General features: G+C 39.6%; 1 protein-coding gene across 2 annotated transcripts in view; it reads right to left on the bottom strand.

Moving 5' to 3' along the window:
* Nucleotides 1-17,355, bottom strand: part of pde6a (phosphodiesterase 6A, cGMP-specific, rod, alpha) — a 37,092-nt gene extending 19,737 nt beyond the window's left edge. Inside the window, exons 1-9 of one of the 2 annotated variants that reach the window (XM_059346969.1) lie at nt 17,022-17,355; nt 15,688-15,829; nt 11,607-11,759; nt 10,018-10,107; nt 9,542-9,682; nt 8,013-8,087; nt 6,510-6,574; nt 5,767-5,833; nt 1,267-1,314 (exon numbers count right to left, since the gene is read on the bottom strand). In XM_059346969.1, coding sequence (XP_059202952.1) covers nt 1,267-1,314; nt 5,767-5,833; nt 6,510-6,574; nt 8,013-8,087; nt 9,542-9,682; nt 10,018-10,107; nt 11,607-11,759; nt 15,688-15,829; nt 17,022-17,350 — 1,110 coding nt within the window. In that variant the 5' untranslated portion in view covers nt 17,351-17,355. Of the gene's footprint in view, nt 1-1,266; nt 1,315-5,766; nt 5,834-6,509; nt 6,575-8,012; nt 8,088-8,223; nt 8,448-9,541; nt 9,683-10,017; nt 10,108-11,606; nt 11,760-15,687; nt 15,830-17,021 lie in introns of those variants that run through there. The other variant, XM_059346968.1, reaches the window with a different exon arrangement.
* Nucleotides 17,356-20,185: the final 2,830 nt, after the last annotated feature.

Here is a 20,185-nt window from a genome sequence, read left to right as displayed (position 1 = left end):
TGTGGAATGGAATTGACACCAACAGACTTTTTCAACAGGAGCAGATAGACCAGAATGTAACACAGCAACAAGACAGTGTTTAACCAACATGACTCAAACAGGTCCTTTATTTCCTCATGAGCTAAATAACAAAACATCCCGACCCCAGTGAACGTCAAACTGTAAGAGGAGAGGTAGATTTCATGTCAGCACCCTGTCTGACAGCAGAGCAGGATCAGGATGGATGTATGAACAAGGACAATGGTCATCAGAAACGGAGTTAATAAGGATAAATACAATGGGCGCTTTACAGCCCTCAGGAAACTCATTTACACTGAGGAGAGCAGAGAATGAGGTGCACATCTTTTATTCAGTTAGGACTATATGGAACAATCGTCCCTTATGATTGTTCCCGGTGGTCTCATATGGTTCATGAGAGCCCATTTTATGGCTAAATTACTTTTTTAATACATTATTCCAACATATAATCTCAGTTCTATTTCATTCACATCATTGGAGAATAAAGGCTCACATATAGTACAATAACTATAACCTGACTGATATGCTAATATCATCTATTACTTTACATAAAAATTTGATTATAGATAATGTGCAAAACTGCTCTTCTCTCGCAGCAACACCTGTGGTTAATGTACATAAAATATAAATGTGAGACTGGCAGCACTGAATTTATTCTCTCCTGCATAGAAAAAAACAGTGTAAATCTAAATAATACTGGTTGTAGGTGATCAGAACTGTGTGCCAGCTGAATTCAAGCCAATTTATTTGAAATGATAACTTGTACATTTTCACATATCTGTATAATTTAATTAAATTTGGAAGCAAGGTAGCAATGGTTTAATAAATTGCAGAATTTATAGATGACTGTAGAGGATGGAGACATTAATTGTGTCAGAAAAGTTGAAGCATTTAAGCCAATGTGCCTTCTTTTATCTCATCAACTCAACATTTTCAGCAGAGCATATTGCAGAATTGATGAAAAAAACTTTGCCATGTAGCCTAATCCAAATATTGTACAACTGTTGTCTCGATGATTTAGTTTGATTTTGTTTTTGTGTTGAAAGAATACTTCACCCACAATATGATCGTTTTTTTGGATTCTCTGTTTTCCCCAAAAATCTTAGGTAACATCAGGTAAGCAATTAATATACAAATGATAATTTTGCAGGTGAGGTATTTCTTTGAACTTTTATTGCCACAAAGTGTTTTTTTATGTCTCCTAACCAGAGCGTCCTTGAAAAAAAGGGGGGAAAAGGGCCATCTTACCTGGAATGCGAAAAAATCATCTTCACCCGCATTCATTATGTTACAAATCTGTTGGAAAAGGGAATGAGAAGAAATAAAATTTATTAGACAAGATTTTGATGAGAAATGTACTAATGTTTAAACTGCAAGTGTAAAAACAAAACTAGAGAATATCCTGTAATGATGACACACCAACAGTGAAGCTAAATGGGTAATGGGCATAAAGTTTGAGGGGACGATGGCGCCTTCCCTACTTCTAGAAGATTAAGATTAATCCCACAATGGGGATATTCAATCTCTGCATTTAACCCATCCTTTTTTTTTTTACACACAAGTGTACACACCATGCAAGGAGCAGTGGGCAGCACATTACTGCGCCCCTCTGCTGCCTTACACCCATCTTCAAAGTAAGCCTTCATTTTGATCTTAACTACACTCCTGTAAAATGCCATTACTGCATCTTGCACAGTTGTGACACTATTGTGGTGACAGACAGAAAGACATTAGGTCAAATCTGCATCTCCAGGTGTCTCCAGGTGCACATTTTACCATGATAACAAGGTGAAAACATTACCAGAGTTGCTGTCAGAGCTGGTAATGAATTCACTGGCTGTATCCCAATGTCAAGGATCCTTCCTTGGTGGGATCTTTCCTTCAGAGTCGGGTCCTTCCTTTCACTGTGATAACGCACACATGGAACAGCCTTCCGAGTGGGGAGGTGTGCATCATTACGTAACTGGACGTCCTGCTTAAATTCAGCTCCGCAATTTCAAAATCAGTTCTCGACATGGATGTGGCTTTGGCATCAGCACTCTGTAATATTTGTGGAAATGGAAGAAGATGCTTTAAAGTTGAATCTCCACAATTTAGCAAGTAAAAGCCACAAAGTGGATTAAACCTGAATATTTCACTGATCTTGGCGGAATTCTGCCACTACTTATTTTCATAAAAGCAGTGGAGCTTAACTCACCATAGAAATGTGTTCTGTGTTGTTTTTTTTTATTGTATTTTACAGTACAGTAGAATAACAGTTATTTATAAATAACAATAACGGATAATAGTGGACTGTCGGTCTGTTAACACAATAAACAAATGTATAACTTTCTGAATGGCATAGCTATGTATACTTTACACATAGTACATCATGTGACGCATATTTATGAATTAACAATGAATAACTTTAGCCGACTGAGACGGCATCAATTCATTTAACTGGCAATGTATCAAGATGACATTTATCATCTTTTAGATAAATATACTGTCATTTGTTTATACATATGTTTTGCTTGACTATGAACAAAAGTGTTGTAAGTGATGTGATAACAAATATTTAATGTAAACTCATATTGCGCTGCAGGCGTTGCTGTTTCTACACTCGCCATTTTTAAATCTCCCTGTAGACCGGTGTGCGCAAGGCATTATGGGTAATCGGGGCGCACGGAGGATACACACATGCATCCTCGGAATTTGGGCAGAAGAAGGACTCGGTCCTCTGGAGGATCCTGGACATTGGGACAGTCCTTCGGCGGATGTCGATGACGTAGTATCCTTCAAATTCAGCCGTTTGAGGATCCTTCCTTGACATTGGGATACAGCTACAGTGTGATTTGTAAATGTGGCATTATAAAAGTAAAAGAATTTGCCTCGAGGGGGAGGACATCTTAGTTCAGATGTTCTCGCATGTAAAACTCCACCTTCACCTCTGTGGGCTGAAGGTCCACCTGTTCATATGTTATGTTCAGGAGTTTAATTGGCTCACAGTGAATCCATTCAGAGCCTCCTGTGTCACATCCAGAACCATTAGTGTCAATCTGACACGTCTTTTCCCCTCAATTTATGAAACGGTGGCTCCGCGGAGGGATGAAGTTTTCACCTTTTACATGATGTGGAAGAGGAAAATAGGAGAAGATGTGGGAGGAAAGATGATGTAGAGTTGAAAAATGACACGTGGCAAAGACAATGAAAGGACAGGACAGGAGGAGGACAGCCGGGATGAAGCAGAAGGAGGGATGGATCGAGGAGCGACAGCAGGCTCAGCAGTTTGAGAAAAGCACACTGTGATTAATTAGAACGGCTGCAGAAATTACAATTATACATCACAGCAGCGAGTGGCCGAACACTTTTCATTTCCACGACGGTGTGCACACTGACAACTGTGTAATAAGGCCTAATGGCGTTCTGCTCGTCTGACCACCCGCTGCTTCCAGCGGAGATGTTTGGAGATAAAGATATTTTAAAGGACATAGGTTTTACATGGACTCCTGTACTGGAGAGGGAAAAGTTCTCTAAAAGTCAGAGTGAGCAATGGGGAGGAGGATTTTGTTCTGAGCTCAAAGTTTTGTTTAAATCCAGCCACACTCACTGATTCTGGAAACATATTCAATCACTGAAATAAAGCTGGATTTTATAGACTTCTGCCTGTAAGCCATACTTATAGTCACAATGGGTGATTAGGCAAAGATGAGCTATCACAAAGCTACGACTATAACTGAGTGGATTTAATAACAAATAATGCCATGATCCTTAATCCCCCACACAGGGTCCATTAATATATGCTGGACCAAACCAGGCAAAAACACCAAAGTAATAACTGAATAAAGCTTTCATCAACATGAACTAATGTAAATCATCTGAACATGCTGCTTTCCTACTAATTAGTCACTCCATGAGTTGTTTTTAATTAGCTCATTTATAGTATAAAATCATGCTATATTGCTTATTTATTATTATTACATTTTAAGCAGCTTTCCTAAAATACTGCAGCAAAAGTTTGGACAATTGGGGGGAATATTATGGGATAGTTGGTTTTTTTTTTGTTTAAAACTGCAGATGATTAAAGATCTCACTGATATGCATACCATGCATTATGGTACAATGACAACAACAAAATATATATTTTATGTAAAAATGCATTTAAAAAAAAATAGTAGGATTGACCCATTTGTGGGCATTTGGTTCAGTAGCTTGTGCAGGAAGTCAGGAATTACAACACAAATTGTAACTCTTCTTTCCCTTTATAAAAGCATTAATGTCAAATTAGTGTTCTGAAGTGCTTAGTTTAAGATATTAGATTAGAGATGGTTTAGTTTTGGTAACTGTAAAGATGGTAACTTTAAAGGAGCAATAGTGTTGCCTGAGAAAAGAAGTTCAAAGTCTTCCTCACGGTAGTTAAAAGAAGTTGGTGTGTGGATTAAGCCTCAACCTTATTAAACCTTAATTTGTATTCGATTTTGAAAGTTAAAAGTGATTCTAATTGGGTTCTCTCCATGCAGAAATTTGAAAGTGATTGGTGAAATTGCAAATGGAGTGCACTTATATAGCGCCTTTATCCAAAGTGCTTTACACTACACACTACGCTCATTCACCCACTCACACACACATTCATACTGGTGGCCTAGGCTACCGGCCACCTGCCCCCATTCGGAATTCATTCACACATCAGCTGCCATGATCGGGGATCGTACCACCAACCTTGCGGTTACTGGATGAACGCTCTACCAACTGAGCCACAGCCGCCCACAAAGCACTTTTCGGAAAACAACAACAACACACTTTTCGCTACGTATGTGCTGCTCTAACTATGAATAACTTCATGCAGTCTCAACACTGAAAATTCATGACGGACTGACTAATAAACGTTCACTGCTGGACATTCATTCGTCGAAGCACAATGTTTCTTAAAGAGCTTAAGAGACCTTGAGAAGTATTGTATGCATTATTGTTATTATTTCAACTTTTTATGATCAAAGGATTTACCAAACACCCTGCAGGTTTTAATTCTGAACATGTCATGTTGGAATAGATCGTAGCAGCACAGCCCTGTTTATGATTAAAATCTGTAAATTCCTTACACTGACATTTGAAGTCCCAAGCAGATCTTGTTTGGGGATTTCTGTTCCTTTTGTTAGATCAAATCTGCTGTAAATTTAAAATGATTTAAAAAAAAAAAACAGCCTTGTATCATCAGATGGGTTGTTGCACTTACTCCCCTGCTGAATCGACCTGTCACTGTTTGCATTCTACTTGCTCGCTGGCCATTCATTCATTATTCATTTGTTGTTTAATTTATACATGTATGAGCTCCGGGGTGGCCGAGCAGTTGCTGGAAGGTCACATGTTAAATATCCTCAATCATCATGTAACAGTGTGACCAGCTGTAGGCTCCTGCAATCACTCACTGGAACTTGTTAACTTTTCTGGCAGGCAGAAAAGTTTGACTTCAACAAATTTAGGAAAGGATGATGAAATATGCTTCAATGACACATGATAACAATTTGACAAATTAGAACTTCTTCATGTTTCATTTTGTGCTCATCAAAGATTAATTGATGTATTGTTATCGTGTGACAAACATGTAAAAATGTAGCGTGAAACTCATGATGCTGTTAGATAATTCTGTCACGGTGCGACAATGTTCTTGTGACAGAAACTGGATTTGAGAGTTTATGCTCATTTTTAATTTCAATATTATGTGAGCAGACTTGGAATAAAGAAAGAGGAAAAAGAAAAGCAGACACTGACCAGTCCAGACTCTGCTACATAGGTGGGTAAACCGCTGATCAGAGCCCAGTGATCCGCAGGAGGATTCCTGATTAAAAAAAACATGACAGGCAGAAAATTAAACTGTTAAATTATCACATTTAACAACAACAACAACAGGGAAGCAAAATATTAAATCATGTCAATTACTTATTTTCTATTCAGTGTGAATGTAAATTTGACTCTGTCAGGGAATAATAAACGCTTGTAAAATCATTCAAATCAAATAGCTTTCAATTTACTCAGCCGAGATTAGATCCGCAGTGAAATGTTTGGACAGAAGTTATTAATGTTTAAAAATAAAGAGAAAACAATGCTGGATAATAAAAAGCAAACACATTATTTAAAAGAAGATTAATTGCTATTCATGGCCTCAAAAGTTATTGTTTTTCTAGCCCTTTATAAGGTATAATGTAAATCATGTTTGGTTTTATGGGGGAGGTAGAGATGACATTAATATCCTGTTATCTCTCTGGTAACCTCTCACCACATCGTGTGTGTTTGTCTTTCGAGTCTGACAAATGGGTTTAATACATTTCCCTTCTCATAAGACATTTAAATTTTTTATAAAACATTGAAACCTGCATTAATTACATCTATGTTTATTGTTTGACTGCCCCTGCCTTTGCTGTTGGATGCTTTGTTTTGTGTTATGTTATATCCCTCTGACAAGTGGTCAAAAGCTCCACAGCTTCCCTTTTAACTAGACCTTTGCTGTGACTCACGGTATGACTTTGATGTCCTCTTTGCCGTGGAGGATGTAGTCGATCAGTTTGTAGAAGACAATTTCCTTAAGGAGACACAAAATATAAAAAAATAGAGTGACATGTGTTGATAAGACTGATCATACTCTGTGACAATATTGAGTCTTGATTAAGAAGTGGCACAATTTTCAGAATTACTTACAGTATACAAATGTACCATTATTCAAGTTCACAATCTAAAGGAATGAAAAAGTATCCTTTTTTTCTAGAATTATAAAATCTTAATTCAGAAACTCGAAATACTGATGTCTGTGATACAGTTGGAAGCTCTGGAAAAAGGTGCTGAGTAAAATAACTATTTACAAGGTGAATAAAGAACTTTTACTTTTAGCTATACACAAGCACTTTGTATAACTGTAGAAAAGGTGGTCAGTGAGAGCATCTGCTTTCATTGGTCTTAAAAGCAGAGCCAGATAAAATCCTTGACCTAACTTTAGCAAAAATAATTGGATCTAACTTCTTACAAAAGAAAAAGTCTAACTAGCGGCCCTGAGAGAGTGCTGTGAATGTTTACATCCCACAGTGTGAGGGTGTTGCACAGAACAAACAACATACTGATGATTTAGCCATCCTTTGAGCTCTGAACACATCAAGTTTGTCACAAGATGAAAGTCATTGACTTACATTGACATTGACAATACAACCAAGAGAGATTCATAGTCCTAGAGATATTCATAGTCCTGAGTTCATGGGTTTTTCTCAGAAGCTGTCACAGAAATCTGGCCAATAGTTTTTGATATCTTGCAAAATTAGTAGGGGTGCACCGATTTCCTTAATTTTGCGGGATCTGCGATCGGCCGATTCTTTTACGTCAAACCGATCTTATCTACCTTCGCAAAGGTCTGAAAGTGCGTCTGCAAGTACGCATACTTCTGCATGACTGTGTTGTATGTATGTTGTACTATGACGAAACCAAAAACTCAGGATACTTTATTTATGGTTGCAGTTTGTCCTGTAAATTGTTGCTATTTATTTTAAGTTCAATATTTTAATAACTACCTCAGACATTGTGATTTCCTTTATTTGTTAAAGAGAAATACTGCTGTGTTATTGTTTTTCAAAAAAATAAGATTCAAACTTTGAAGGTGTATGCTGTGAGTTATTAAAAAATCAGTATCGGCCAAAATCGGAATTGGCAGGTCAGGCTTTTTAAAAACCGGTGATCGGTGATTGGCCAGAAAATTGCAATCGGTGCACCCCTAGAAATTAGTCCTGATGATGGTGATAGATGAAAAGTCCCAGAAATACCAAACAAACAAAAAAAAAGAGATGAATCCTCTTTGAAACAGAAATACTTATCTCTACTTAAATAGCTCTACATATTTCATGGAAATTCTGCTGTAAGTTTTAGACTAACCTTCTTGTGGATAGGTGATAGTGAAGGGGATATATTGACCTGACAGTGGCACGTAATGAGCAGGTTTAGAAGCAGTAGTTGGAATAGCAGTGGTTATATTTCCTTACCCTGCCATCAGGAGTTTTGGGTCCATCATAAGGAGGAACTTCTCCCATCAGAACTGGCCACAGGTCGAAGAATTCCTACACACACACACACACACACACACACACACACACACACACACACACACAGACACACACAGAAACCAGAAGATTTAAACATTGAAACATCGCTGATACGGCTTCTTCTGTTATTTCATTAATTAGATGCACTTACTGTAAATTGGATGCTCATCCAACACCGGCATTCTGCCTGAAAATGCTAATTCCTGCAGCCTCTTAGGACTGTGTAATATTTTTGGTCCTGTCTTTGCAAAGTGCACAATTTCCAATACATCGACTCAAATTTGAGCTACTAGTTATGTTTGTCTTTAAGTACTTTTTTCATGAAATCCAACGCCGTTATCAGACAGCCATCTGTGTCGGCAGACAACATGTGTTTGTTCTCCGATAGCAGGTGTTAGGAATCAACTGGCAGCTGCTTGTAATTAGGTGACAGCCAGAGCCAATAAGTAGTATTTATGACAACATGTTAGTTAGCACAAATACATAGGGGCTGTACGACACTGATCAGAAGACGGTTTTAAGTGTTTCATTGACACGAGGGACTGAAGCGATAGAAAAGTAGTGCAGATTAAGAACAGAAAGCCTCAAAGGACTTTCTCAAAATATCTCCTCCCAAAAGAGAAGAAGAGACAGAAACAGATCTCTTTAAAACTCAGTTTAGATGAGAATGGTCCAAAAACAGCAGGCATAATTAATAAGCAATGGATGCATTTAGTTTAAAAGTTTATCATTATATGTCCTTAATATCAAGGATGTCAAGCTTGTTTTGTGGTTCATGCTAAATTCAAAGATTCAGGATGTTGTGGAACCTGAACACTGTGTCGGCAATCAAACTTCTTCGGACCAAAACCAAACCTTGAGTCTAGATCTTTTCTTCCTAGTCTGCATGTTGATTAAAGTTGAAATAACTTGATTACTTAAGCTTTATTTAGGTGGCTTGTTCCAAATAAGTGAGGCGTATTTCACTTCGTTTGACTCAATTTTCAGTTGATTCGGTTCCATAAAGCAAATTCACACAGTTTAATCTCACTTACTATGGCAACTCAACTAAACTAAACTACAATCCTGATTTTAAAAAAGTCGCTATTATGGAGCAAATTTAGAATAGAGTATATATTTAAAAACACAAAAGTCTTTCTACATTTTTCAATTGAATATATTACGAATACATTCTTTATTTATGTTTTAGACAATGTCCCCACTTCTTCAGGATTACGATTGTAGATCAATCTGCTGTATGCAACTGAGTCAACTGAAAATGAGGCAGAATATTTGAAATAAGCTTGGTTCATTTAGTAAACATACTTCATGGAACATGTGCCCGTTCCTAATGCTGGAAATGTTTGCACATTTGAGGCAACCTGGCAATCTAAAACAGTGTAGCACATACAGACATCTACAAACAGTGGATTACAGCGCTGCTTACTGACCTGTTAGTAATTGTTTTGCTTTTGTGCATGGTAACCCACCTTGGTCTTGGTCATGTCCAGCAGGCCCACAGAGTAACGGTCACAGTTGAGGAAGGCTCTGACTGTGTACAGGGCTTTGTGGAACTGCCTCTCTATGTCTGTGAGCTCTTCAAACACCTTGCTGGCTGACCACAGCAGCACCTGCACCACAGAGCAGAATAAAACAACAGAGACAAAGTTAAAGCACAGCACAGACCCTGGGGTCTAACACGGAAATCATCCTCATATCTAACTACCACCGTACTAGTCTCTGACATGTTTTTGTAACATTTTATGCTTTTAAAGTCTAACACCAGTCAACTGCATGACTCTCTTTCCATCATTATTTTTGTCTTCGTTTTAACCACACATTTATGTCATCAGATCTAAGTCTAAAAGGGAAAGAAAGCCCAGTTAGCCCGGTAATACTTCCAAAATTGCTAATACAGATGCCAAAGAGGAGAGTATATGAAGTTCTGCATGCTGTGCAGTCTCACCTGTCCCCTCCTGGTCTCACAGTTGTGCAGGTAGCTCAGGTGGAAAACTCTCAGGACCAGGTTGGCAAAGTTAAGATATTTGTTCAGGGTCTGGAAAAAAACAGCACACAGTTTCAGCTGCTCTGCATAACAGTGTGAGCCTCCCCAAACATGACAAGTCCCTTTGTCTTCATGCATGTATTAGAATTCATAGGGTTTATATGTTGTGTGGGTTGGACACACACTGCGTTTTGAAATCAAACTTAATTTACTGTTAAATTGTATTAAATATGTTAGCCTGTTTCACCTTTCTTCCATCTGTCAGAGCAGGTGACACATTCCAAATGGCAGATAGCCACTACCTATATGGTTCTAATGCCCTGTTTGACGGGTAATATTAAACTAAAAGGTAACATTATCTCTTGTGGTATTTGCACTGAATGCCACAGAGGAGTTCAGCTGATGTAACACACCTTCAGGCAGCTAAAATGTCACTTGGCAGAGGCTGAGAATAGCTGATGTCAAGTGGTTAATGTAATGTTAGTAATTATTTTACAACTTATACACAATCTGAGTGGCTTTGGGGTTATACTTCACATCATGTTTTTATTGTTTTGGCAGAGATTTTTCAGATAAACTTTCCTTTGAGCACACTGGAAATCTCTATCTAAATGTTTTTAGGCCTCTCTTGGCAGAAAAATGTTCTCCTTTCAGGAAGTTAATGGATTAGAACTCTAAGTTATGATTTGAGAGCTTTTGATTTGTGCTGCAATAAATCAGCGAGTTTAGGTGACTTGTACAACAGCTGCTGCAGAACAGAGCAGCAGGGAGGCTGAGGTACAAACCAACACATGGCTGACGGCTTATGCAAATAAATACACAGAAATTGTTGATTGAGTCCAATATAAAACTTGGACTTAATGTTGTACACAATTAAATTTAGTGGAAAATTAGGCCATGGGGTCTTTAATACACAGGGAGAGCTGATTTATTTATTGGTGCAAATAGCTCCACATGTGGCCATTGCAAAGCACTTTTTGACATAATATTTATTGAAGATCAATCCATTAATTTGAGCCCATTTCTGACTATTTGGTCCGCATATAAAGGAACATGATCAGTTTGATACAATTTATCATAATTCAATGGTCAGGAGTCTGACCTAGTTTTTGTCTGGCTGCATTTCATTATTTTTATTCACCTCTGGAAAAAATGCAGACTATAAAGTTGTATAATTTAATAATCTGGGGGATAAAGTAAATGACGGACTTTCTGAGTGATTTCAAGGATACTGTTTATCTGCATGGCATCCCATTTGGAGGAAAAGTTATAAGATATTTTTTTAGTTAATTTGACAACAAGGTTGAATTAGATTAGATGCAAAAACAAGGAGAACTGACACTGAACAACTGAAGCTGAATCTACGTTATAAGGCACTTAACTACTGTACATTTTGGAGAGCTGAATTTAAAAAAAATTCTAACACCGTGCAGTCAGGAAAGAGAAAACAGTGGACAGGACAGAGAAAGTTTGGAGAAATACATAACATAACATATTTTGTTAACGTTTGCTGATGGTGAGTTTCCAGGACAGAAAATATTAGATGTTACCTCTTCATCCTTGGTAGTGAAGTGTGGCCCGTCCAGCTTGTTGACGGCCATCATGACGGCCACCATGTCTTTACCGTTCATGATGGGGATGGCGAGGATGTTCTTGGTCTGATACTCGGTCAGCTCGTCCACAAAGTCGCTGTAATGAGGGCTCTATAAAGAGAAAGGACAGGGAGAGAGTATTACATTGTGTTTAATTGCCTGCTCTTTGCCCCCGCATCCTTCAAACCGTCCAGACTCGGCTTTGATGAACACACCACTTCCATCCATAAACGCTGCGAGCAAAGGCTTTCCATTATCCACAGACTCAAGGCCCTCTCTGCTGCTCTCCACCTACTGCTCCTCCCGTACAGCAGGGGTCATCAATTGTGTTCCTCCAGGGGTGAAGCAGAGGAAGAGCGGCTCATTAACTGCCGAGAAGGAACAAAAACCTACAGAGAGCGGCCCTCAGGAGACACAATTGGTGACAGAGTCCTGATTTGGGTAAGGCAAGATGTGAGCTTTTGTTTTTTATAACAACTGCAACCCAGAAACGTACTCAGAGGGACATTTCACAGTCGAAAATAAACTTGTCACGAACTATAGATTGTTGAAGCTGTTAACTTCAACACTCCACATCTTTGGCGATGCTGCACTGCAATTTACTGTATCTTATTGACATATACGGTGATACTGATACATCTGCAATGAGCTCATATCAACCAATATATTAATGTATTTATCACATTTCTTCTGCTCTACTTCTTTATCTACCTCCTCACCAACAGCTACATTCACCCACATGAGAAAACTCCTAAAAATCAAAACATTTGCATCATTCAAGTTTCATCCTTCAGCCCCAGAAACCTTAATACCGCTGCTGCCTCATGCAAAGCAAAGAAACTTCAACAGCAACTCAAACCCTCTCCTTCTACCCAGCTGCAGATCAATATTATGGATCTGCAAAATCAAAAAGAAAGAGGTTTGGACAACTTAATGCCCCTGTGACTGTGTATGTAGTGGAGTAAAAAGTTGCATGATCAGTTTGTTTCATACTTGGTTTTATTTCTAACATGTGCCTCTGTTGGAGCATCATTCTGCACCAAAAACTAAATTAGAAAATCATCCTTTCTTCATATGTATTAATAGCTAAGATTGTCTTTTTCTCTCTACATGGGGGTCAGCCTGATGTGTGTTAGTAGTCCAGGAAAAGAAGAGAAAAATTACTGTGAGAGACAATGCTGATCCTGAATCAGCACCACACAGTGGCTCATTCAACTGCAGCCTTATGCAGCTTACAAATAAACCTGTTCCAAAGATCTGGGTAGTTTGACAGCTTGTTATTGGGTGACCTTTGCCCCCCTAACGCCCAGAGAAGTCTTTATCCTGCTTGTTATCCACAGCTGAAGCTTTGCCTTGACCTTTTGCCCAGCAGCAACAAACAACCAAAAATATATATTTCTATACCTAATTCATGTTTGCATGTTTGCATGTTTGTTGTTAAACTCTTCCAGCTGGGTTTTGCTATATATCCATTTTTTAAATGATTACGGTAAATGTTTGGTCAGATAGGAAACAAAAAGCATAAAGTTGGATTTATAAATAAATAAATGCAAAAAAATCCAAAACAATAAGATAACATGGCATACATACGTCTAATAATATGTTTCATATAAATCATCGAAAAGTCATCAATACATAAAGTTCCTCCGTGTCGAATTAAAGTGGTATCAGGGTCTCTGCTGTAGAGTTGCAGGAATTTCAGGAATATTCAACATGGAAACCTTCCATGGGAATTAAGAGGAATTAATGGGAATTAGCCGGGATAATAATGGAAAAATTGGGATTATTTGCTTTGGCCATATGCAGACTTCATTTTTTTTTACTGTATAAAGCAAACATACTCTTCTTATCTCAATTAATTCGCCAACTAAAGGTACTTTGATTTTTGAGAGTGTGGGCTGTGGGCAAGTTTAAGGTTTTAAGTGAAAAAACTAGCAGATAGTGTTAACAAGACAGTCATAGTGTTCTTTGCTTTGGGCTACGATCTGCTTCTTAACTGTGAAATATTTTTTTAAATCTTACATATATTCACATCAGTAATATTACATGGAAGCATAAAGTCCTTTGGCTGTGACAGTGCAGTAGTGGCTGCAGTAGTTCAGGCTGCACATGTGATGGGAGAATGCACTGTGCATGCAGGGTTGTACTTTAATTTAATTCTTATTTAATGGAATGCTGGCAGATGATATGTACATTTGATGGAGAGTGTGCTGCTGAATGCAGTGCATGGCACACAGTTATTTCAACCAAAACAGGCAATATGACCTTGTAATGCTGTTTATGTGTATTTCTTGCAAAAAGGCACAACTTTAAGATCGAAAATGTGCAATCTTTTGGAAATTCCCTAATTTATTTTCCCTGGGACATTTTCCTACAATTTACTTGAAATTTACTAACCCTACTATGAAAAATAAATGCACTGAAACAATGCAGTGTAACAGAATAGATTAAAGGTGTGTTATTGTGCTGAGTCTGTGAAAATGGCTCAGAGCCTGAGTGACCTCTGGGAGTAATCTGGGATCGCTCTAATTCAGGACAGATTAACCGGCTTCATCTGACGCCACCCCCACTGACACTCTCCACCTTCCTCACACACACACCCACACACACGCATGCACACCTCTGGTAATCACACCTCAAATATCAGACAGAGTTATTAGTTTGTAAATTGTGTGATTACTAAATTCACTTTGAAGGAGGCCGGGACAAAAGAAGAGGGAGAAATGAGGCCAGCTGTTGCTCACTATATAATCCCAGTGACACATAATCCCTACCCTCCACCTACAAGCATCCTGACTGGTTGACTGGCTTGCACTGGATTGGACTGGGATGGAAATAGAGTGCGGGGAGACACTGACTCCCAGTCTATGCATCACTGTGAAAGGCCATCCTCAGTGCATTAGCATCATAAAGCCAAGCAATTATATGGAAACATTAGCTGTTCCTTCTCTGTGACTGGGGAGGCTGAGGCATGGAGGCTTTGATATCCTTCCAGTTGCAACATTTCCCATCATGCTTTCATGTGTTTGTTAGAGACTGCGGCGTGACGGGCGAATGTTTTGAACAGCACGATGATGTTTGTTGTGCGATGGCTCACGGTGAAGGCACAAACAGGCCGGGCCTGGCAGCAGAACCGATAAAAACCAATCGGGAACAATCGACCCGGGTCTGTTTTGTTCGTACATCAGCAGCTGAGCTCTCTAATCTCCCATGAAACGAAGTGATTGAACTGATACAGAGGAGGCCTTGTAATCCATCAGTTATGCGGAGTGGGCTGCTGCCTTATTAAGTGTAAATGTCACAATAACAGTTGGTGCAGGACTCTGCAGAAAGGCGGGGGTGGAAGTGAAGTCAGCGGGCCTGCAGTAGCATGGCAAACTTGAAGTGTACGTGGGAATAAGCTTGCCAGCCATTTTCAAATGTCAAAGGTATTGGCCATAATGAGATTGAGCTGGCTTTGGTTGGAGGGATTTAGTGGAGGGGACACTGTGGTTTCAAGTCGCCATCTGGTGGTCAAACAGCGACAGAGCAACAGGAGAGAGCTGTTCACTGCCTGGAAACAGGGATTTGAATGTTTATTTGCAATAAGTAATATTTATATTTCAATGTTTAGTCTTTTTATTTTATTTTTTTACATAAAAAGAATAAAACTTATTTTTTTCTGGCCATGAATCAAATAACTGACTGGTCAGGTTTAGATTTTGTGGTCAACAGGTTAAACAAGGTACCAATAAAGGATAAAGGCTTTTAGTCTCACTGTGGCCAACCTCATTAAAATGTATTAAGAAAGAATGAGAAAAGAGTTTACCCTCAAGTAAATAAAGATACTTTTTTGGGCTTTTTTTGTTTTATGGTTTTGGTTTTCTAGATACTATTGTCGATGTTAATGTGCAGTTGTTTTCACTGTATGCAAAAGCAAGCATAGGTGAGGGGGAAATGAATGGCGAGGAAGATATTTTGAGATTCTGTATGCAAATAATTAAGCGAGTAACATTGTTCTGATGCTCATGTCAGCTCCACATCACGTGTCACAGTTTACCTCAGCCACATTGGGTATGTTGACCATCTTCTTGGTGGTTGCCACCTGGCCCACGATGCCCATATCCAACGGGTACACGATCTCACTGTCGGGCTGCACCAGGCAGTCTTCAAACACTGAGTCTTTATTGACATTGAATAACCTGGAGGTACAGAAAAACAAATGGAATTATGATGTGCTCCGTGCAACTGAAGCGTTTCTTTTAGAATTTAAAATATATATATATATTTTAACCAAAACAGCTAATTTCAAAATGTTGCCATTCGGACAAAACTCCAGTCACTAAGAAAGGAAATGCAAATGACAAGCATTAAGTTGCCCTTGAGCAAGGCAGTTACATTTAAAACCACCACTGGAGCTTCCAACAGGAGGAGCCTGGGAGTAGTGTAACTGCATTAATGTTAAGGTACAGAAAAACAGAAATACACAGCTAATGTTCTCTTATTTAATTGAGCTGCCAAATGTGAGTGTCTGGAATTGCATGAATGTGGAGCAGTGTGCTGCTGAAAACAGCATCTGTGTTCATTCAATATGACTCCCTGAAGATTTGTCTGAAAATTTAAGCAATGTGCTCCGTGCTGGAAAAGTGACAGAAATGTTTCCTCACTGGGTAATGATGAGGTGGAGTAATGGAGGAAATGTAAATAAAAACAGGAAGCAGTTTGACTTTAAAACAGTGTGATAGAGGTATAATGTGGAGTTCTGCAAGGTAAATGGATCCAGGCATTTAAATTAAACTCTGACAACCCAGCTCATACATCTCCTGCAAGACAGACAAAATATATCTTCTGCTAGTTTTCATTTAATGTGGTTTCCATCTAAGTTATGTATGTTAAGGATGAACTATTTTATAAGAACAGCATCTTAAAATATATGCAGTTCATGCAGTCACATAATGAAATATAATCTTTATACTTTTGACACTAATTCATAACCTCTGCCTCAGTGTTCCTCAGTGCTCATTGAGTGTTTTCCCAATGAATACATCTCATTTATGCTTCAATCCTTTATAAAGTTTGGAACTTTTACTTGGAATATATTAGACTTATGCTGTCATCTTCCATACTATGGTTTCTTAAACCAGCTGTATCTGTACTTCATTTACAGCAGACCAGTTTACCTGTAACCTAATTTGATTATATGTTGTTGCCTCTATCTGTCGTAGGGGTTGGTGAGAGTTGGGGTAGATAAAATGTGCATTAATTTTGTTTTTAGTTCTTATTCATATCTCATTTTATTTGTCATGTCTGAGCTGTTTTGTCATGTGTTTTATATGATAACTGTAATTTACTGTATTCTTCCAAAAAAAAAAAATATATAATAATAATAATAACCTGGTAGCGAGCTCAGCCACTCCGTTCCTCTGCCGGTACATGAAGAGACTCATTCGGTCGGCCCTCATCATGAAGCTGAGGTGTCTCATGAGGTTGAAGACGGCCTTCTCCATGTTCAGGTTGTCCTGGATGTTCCGCATCAGGTCGAAGAGGACTTCGCTCTCCTCCACCGACGACAGCTCGTGGAACTGGCTGATGTCCAGGTCCGCCTTCCGGTTGCTGTCCAGCAGGTCTGAGATGATCTTGGGCCGGAAGTTGTTGTCGTAGTACTCCTTGGCGAACTGCGGGTTGGCATCCAGGAACTGCTCTGCTGCCGCTGCGTCCACCATGGCTGCTGCTGACAGAGAACAGTATGAAACAGATGGTAGTGAGGCTTAAGGCTGGACAGTAAGAATTTCAAAGTGGGAAAACGTCTGGTAGAGGAACATTCATGAAAGATACATTCATCATTTATAGTCACTTGGAGCTGAGAAAATTTACAACTGGGACAGAAATAAAGTCACAATTGCACTCTCTTTATCATCTGGCCACTAACGTCTTCGTCTGATTTTTGTTGCTGGGTAGGTAGCATGCAGTCAGTTTATTAGTTCTCTGCTGAAAAGAGCTGCTGCTGCAGATGATGTGAGTGCTTAGACTGAAACATGCAGCAAATGTGATGTTACACCAAAACAATCAGCTAAAACATTCTAAGGAGTTCAGTAGAGCCGCAGAGTTCAGGAGAAAGCTCTGTGGGTTATATATATAATTCCTCAAAGAGTACATTAATGACTCATCAAGGAAGTCTCAAGAGACCCCAGACGAACATCCTGTTGCATCTCACGGACCACAGAAGAAAACATCATAACAACAGTCAAACGTGCAGGTGGAAGTAAGATGGTATGGTGATAATTTGCTGAGGGAGGATGTCTGGTCCTTCATCTCAAAATCAAGCACAACTGTGTTATGCTGCAAAACAACAAGCTGAAGCAAAAGAAAAAGTCCACCTCTGAAGGGCTCAAAAGAAACAAAGATAAGGCCTTGGGTTGGCCTTGTCAATCTGATTGAGATGTAGCAGGATATTAAAGTAACAGCTCATGCTCAAACCTTCCACTGTGGCAGAGTTAAAACAATTCTACACAGACCTACTACACTGGACCTAAATTACTTCACAGCAATGTGAAAAACTGATCTTGACTTATTGAGTGTTTGGTTGCAGCTGTTGCCACTAAAAGTGGCATGAGAAGTTGCATGGGTGATATTGATGTTGGATTACTTTTTTCCCCCTTCAGTATATCGAATGAACATTTACTATTGCATTCACTGAATCTTTTATTTGTGACAAATGTGCAAAAATGTAAGGAATCAGGAAGGGGGCACAGTCTTATTCAACTTAGTAAGCCATTGATAACCTGTTATTGTCTCTCTCCGGTCACCCTGACATGCTTTAAAAATGACAGAAAAAACAAATTGAAAACAAAAGTTCAATGAAGCCTCTTTTCCTTTGCATGTACTGTATATTTCATATCTGTCAGCTTTTCTCTTATCATACACTAGAATTAAAATGTCTTTCCTCTTCAACAGTTAAAACCCATAGACTGTAACTATTGTATGGTTTTATCGCTGGCTATTAAGAAATCTGTGGTCATTGTTTTATGACATTACATTACATGTCATTTAGCTGACACTTTTGTCCAAAGTGACTTACAATAAGTGCATTCAACCTGATGGTACTAGACTTAGACCACAGGAATCAAGTAAGTGCATAACTTTTAAGAGCCAACTGTAACCGCTACAGGAGTGCTATATAAGTGTTACGAACGCAATGTGCTAAAGAAGATGAGGGTTTTTTGGGGTTTTTTTTTATTAGCGACCATGACTTGACCCAGATATTGTTGGAAGAGCCTGCGACGGAAGATATATAGGCTGTCCGAGGTTCTTATGTCTGAGGGGAGCTCATTCCACCATTTGGGTGCCAGGACACAGAAAAGTCTACTCCCACTCTGTGAGTAGATCCTCGCAGGGTGGGAGTCGCCAGCGTGTGGCAGATGCAGAGCAGAGAGGACGGCAGGAGTGTAGGGTTTGACCAGATCCTGGATGTAGGCAGGGCCTGAACCATTTACAGCAGAGTACGTCAGAGCTAGAGTCTTGATCTAGAGTCCTGGTAACCAGTGGAAGGAGTGGAGGAGTGGCGTAGTGTGTGAAAATTTGGGAAGATTGAAGACCAACCGAGCAGCTGCATTCTGGATGGTTGGTGGGCTGAGATGACAAGCGCATGGACTGCTTGTCATCTCACGCCTATACTATTGCACCTGAGCTGCTTTCTGAGTAAGAAACGGGCAGATTCTCCTGATGTTATGCAGCAAGAATCTGCAGGATCTGTAGGTAGTGGTAATGTTTGCAGTGAGGGACAGTTGATTGTCAAGAATCACACCAAGGTTTTTAGCAGTCATAGTGGTGGCAACTATTGTGTTCTCTACAGTGATGTGGAGGCCAGTGGTGGGAGAGCCCTTCCCAGGGAGGTAAAGTAGCTTGTTTTTATTTGGGATGAGTTATAGGTGGTGTGAGTACATCCATTGGGAGATGTCGGCCAGACATGCAGAGATATGTGCTGCTATCTGTGTTTCAGACTGGGGAAATGAAAGGATTAGCTGGGTGTCGTCGGCATAGCTGTGGTAGGAGAACCATGCGAGTGGATGAGAGAGCGGAGTGAGTTGGTGTAAACCGAGAAAAGGAGCGGATCAAGGACAGAGGCTTGAGGGACCCCAGTAGTGAGTGGACAAGGATCTGACACAGAACCCCTCCAAGACACACGGAAGGTGTGGTCTTTGAGATAGGACTTGAGTAGAGAGAGGGCAGAGCCAGATACTCCGAGGTGGTGAAAGGTGGAGATGAGGATCTGATGGTCAACAGTGTCGAAAGCCGCAGAAAGGTCCAGTAGAACCACCACAGATGAGAGAGAGGCCGCCTTGGCCTTGTGAAGCTGTTCAGTCACAGCGAGAAGGGCAGTCTCTGTTGAGTGGCCCTTCTTAAAACCAGACTGGTGAGGGTCAAGGAGATTGTTCCCATGCAGGTAGCAGGATAGTTGATTGAAAATAGCCCGTTCCAGAGTTTTGGAGAGGAACGGCAGGAGAGAGACAGGTCTGTAGTTGTCCACGAACGATGGGTCGAGGGTGGATTCTTTAGGA

This window comes from Centropristis striata, chromosome 12, assembly GCF_030273125.1.
Source record: "Centropristis striata isolate RG_2023a ecotype Rhode Island chromosome 12, C.striata_1.0, whole genome shotgun sequence".
In the NCBI taxonomy this organism is placed as follows: Eukaryota; Metazoa; Chordata; class Actinopteri; order Perciformes; family Serranidae; genus Centropristis; species Centropristis striata.
The sequence above is the reverse complement of the archived record's forward strand: the minus strand, read 5'-3'. Positions and strand labels throughout refer to the sequence as shown.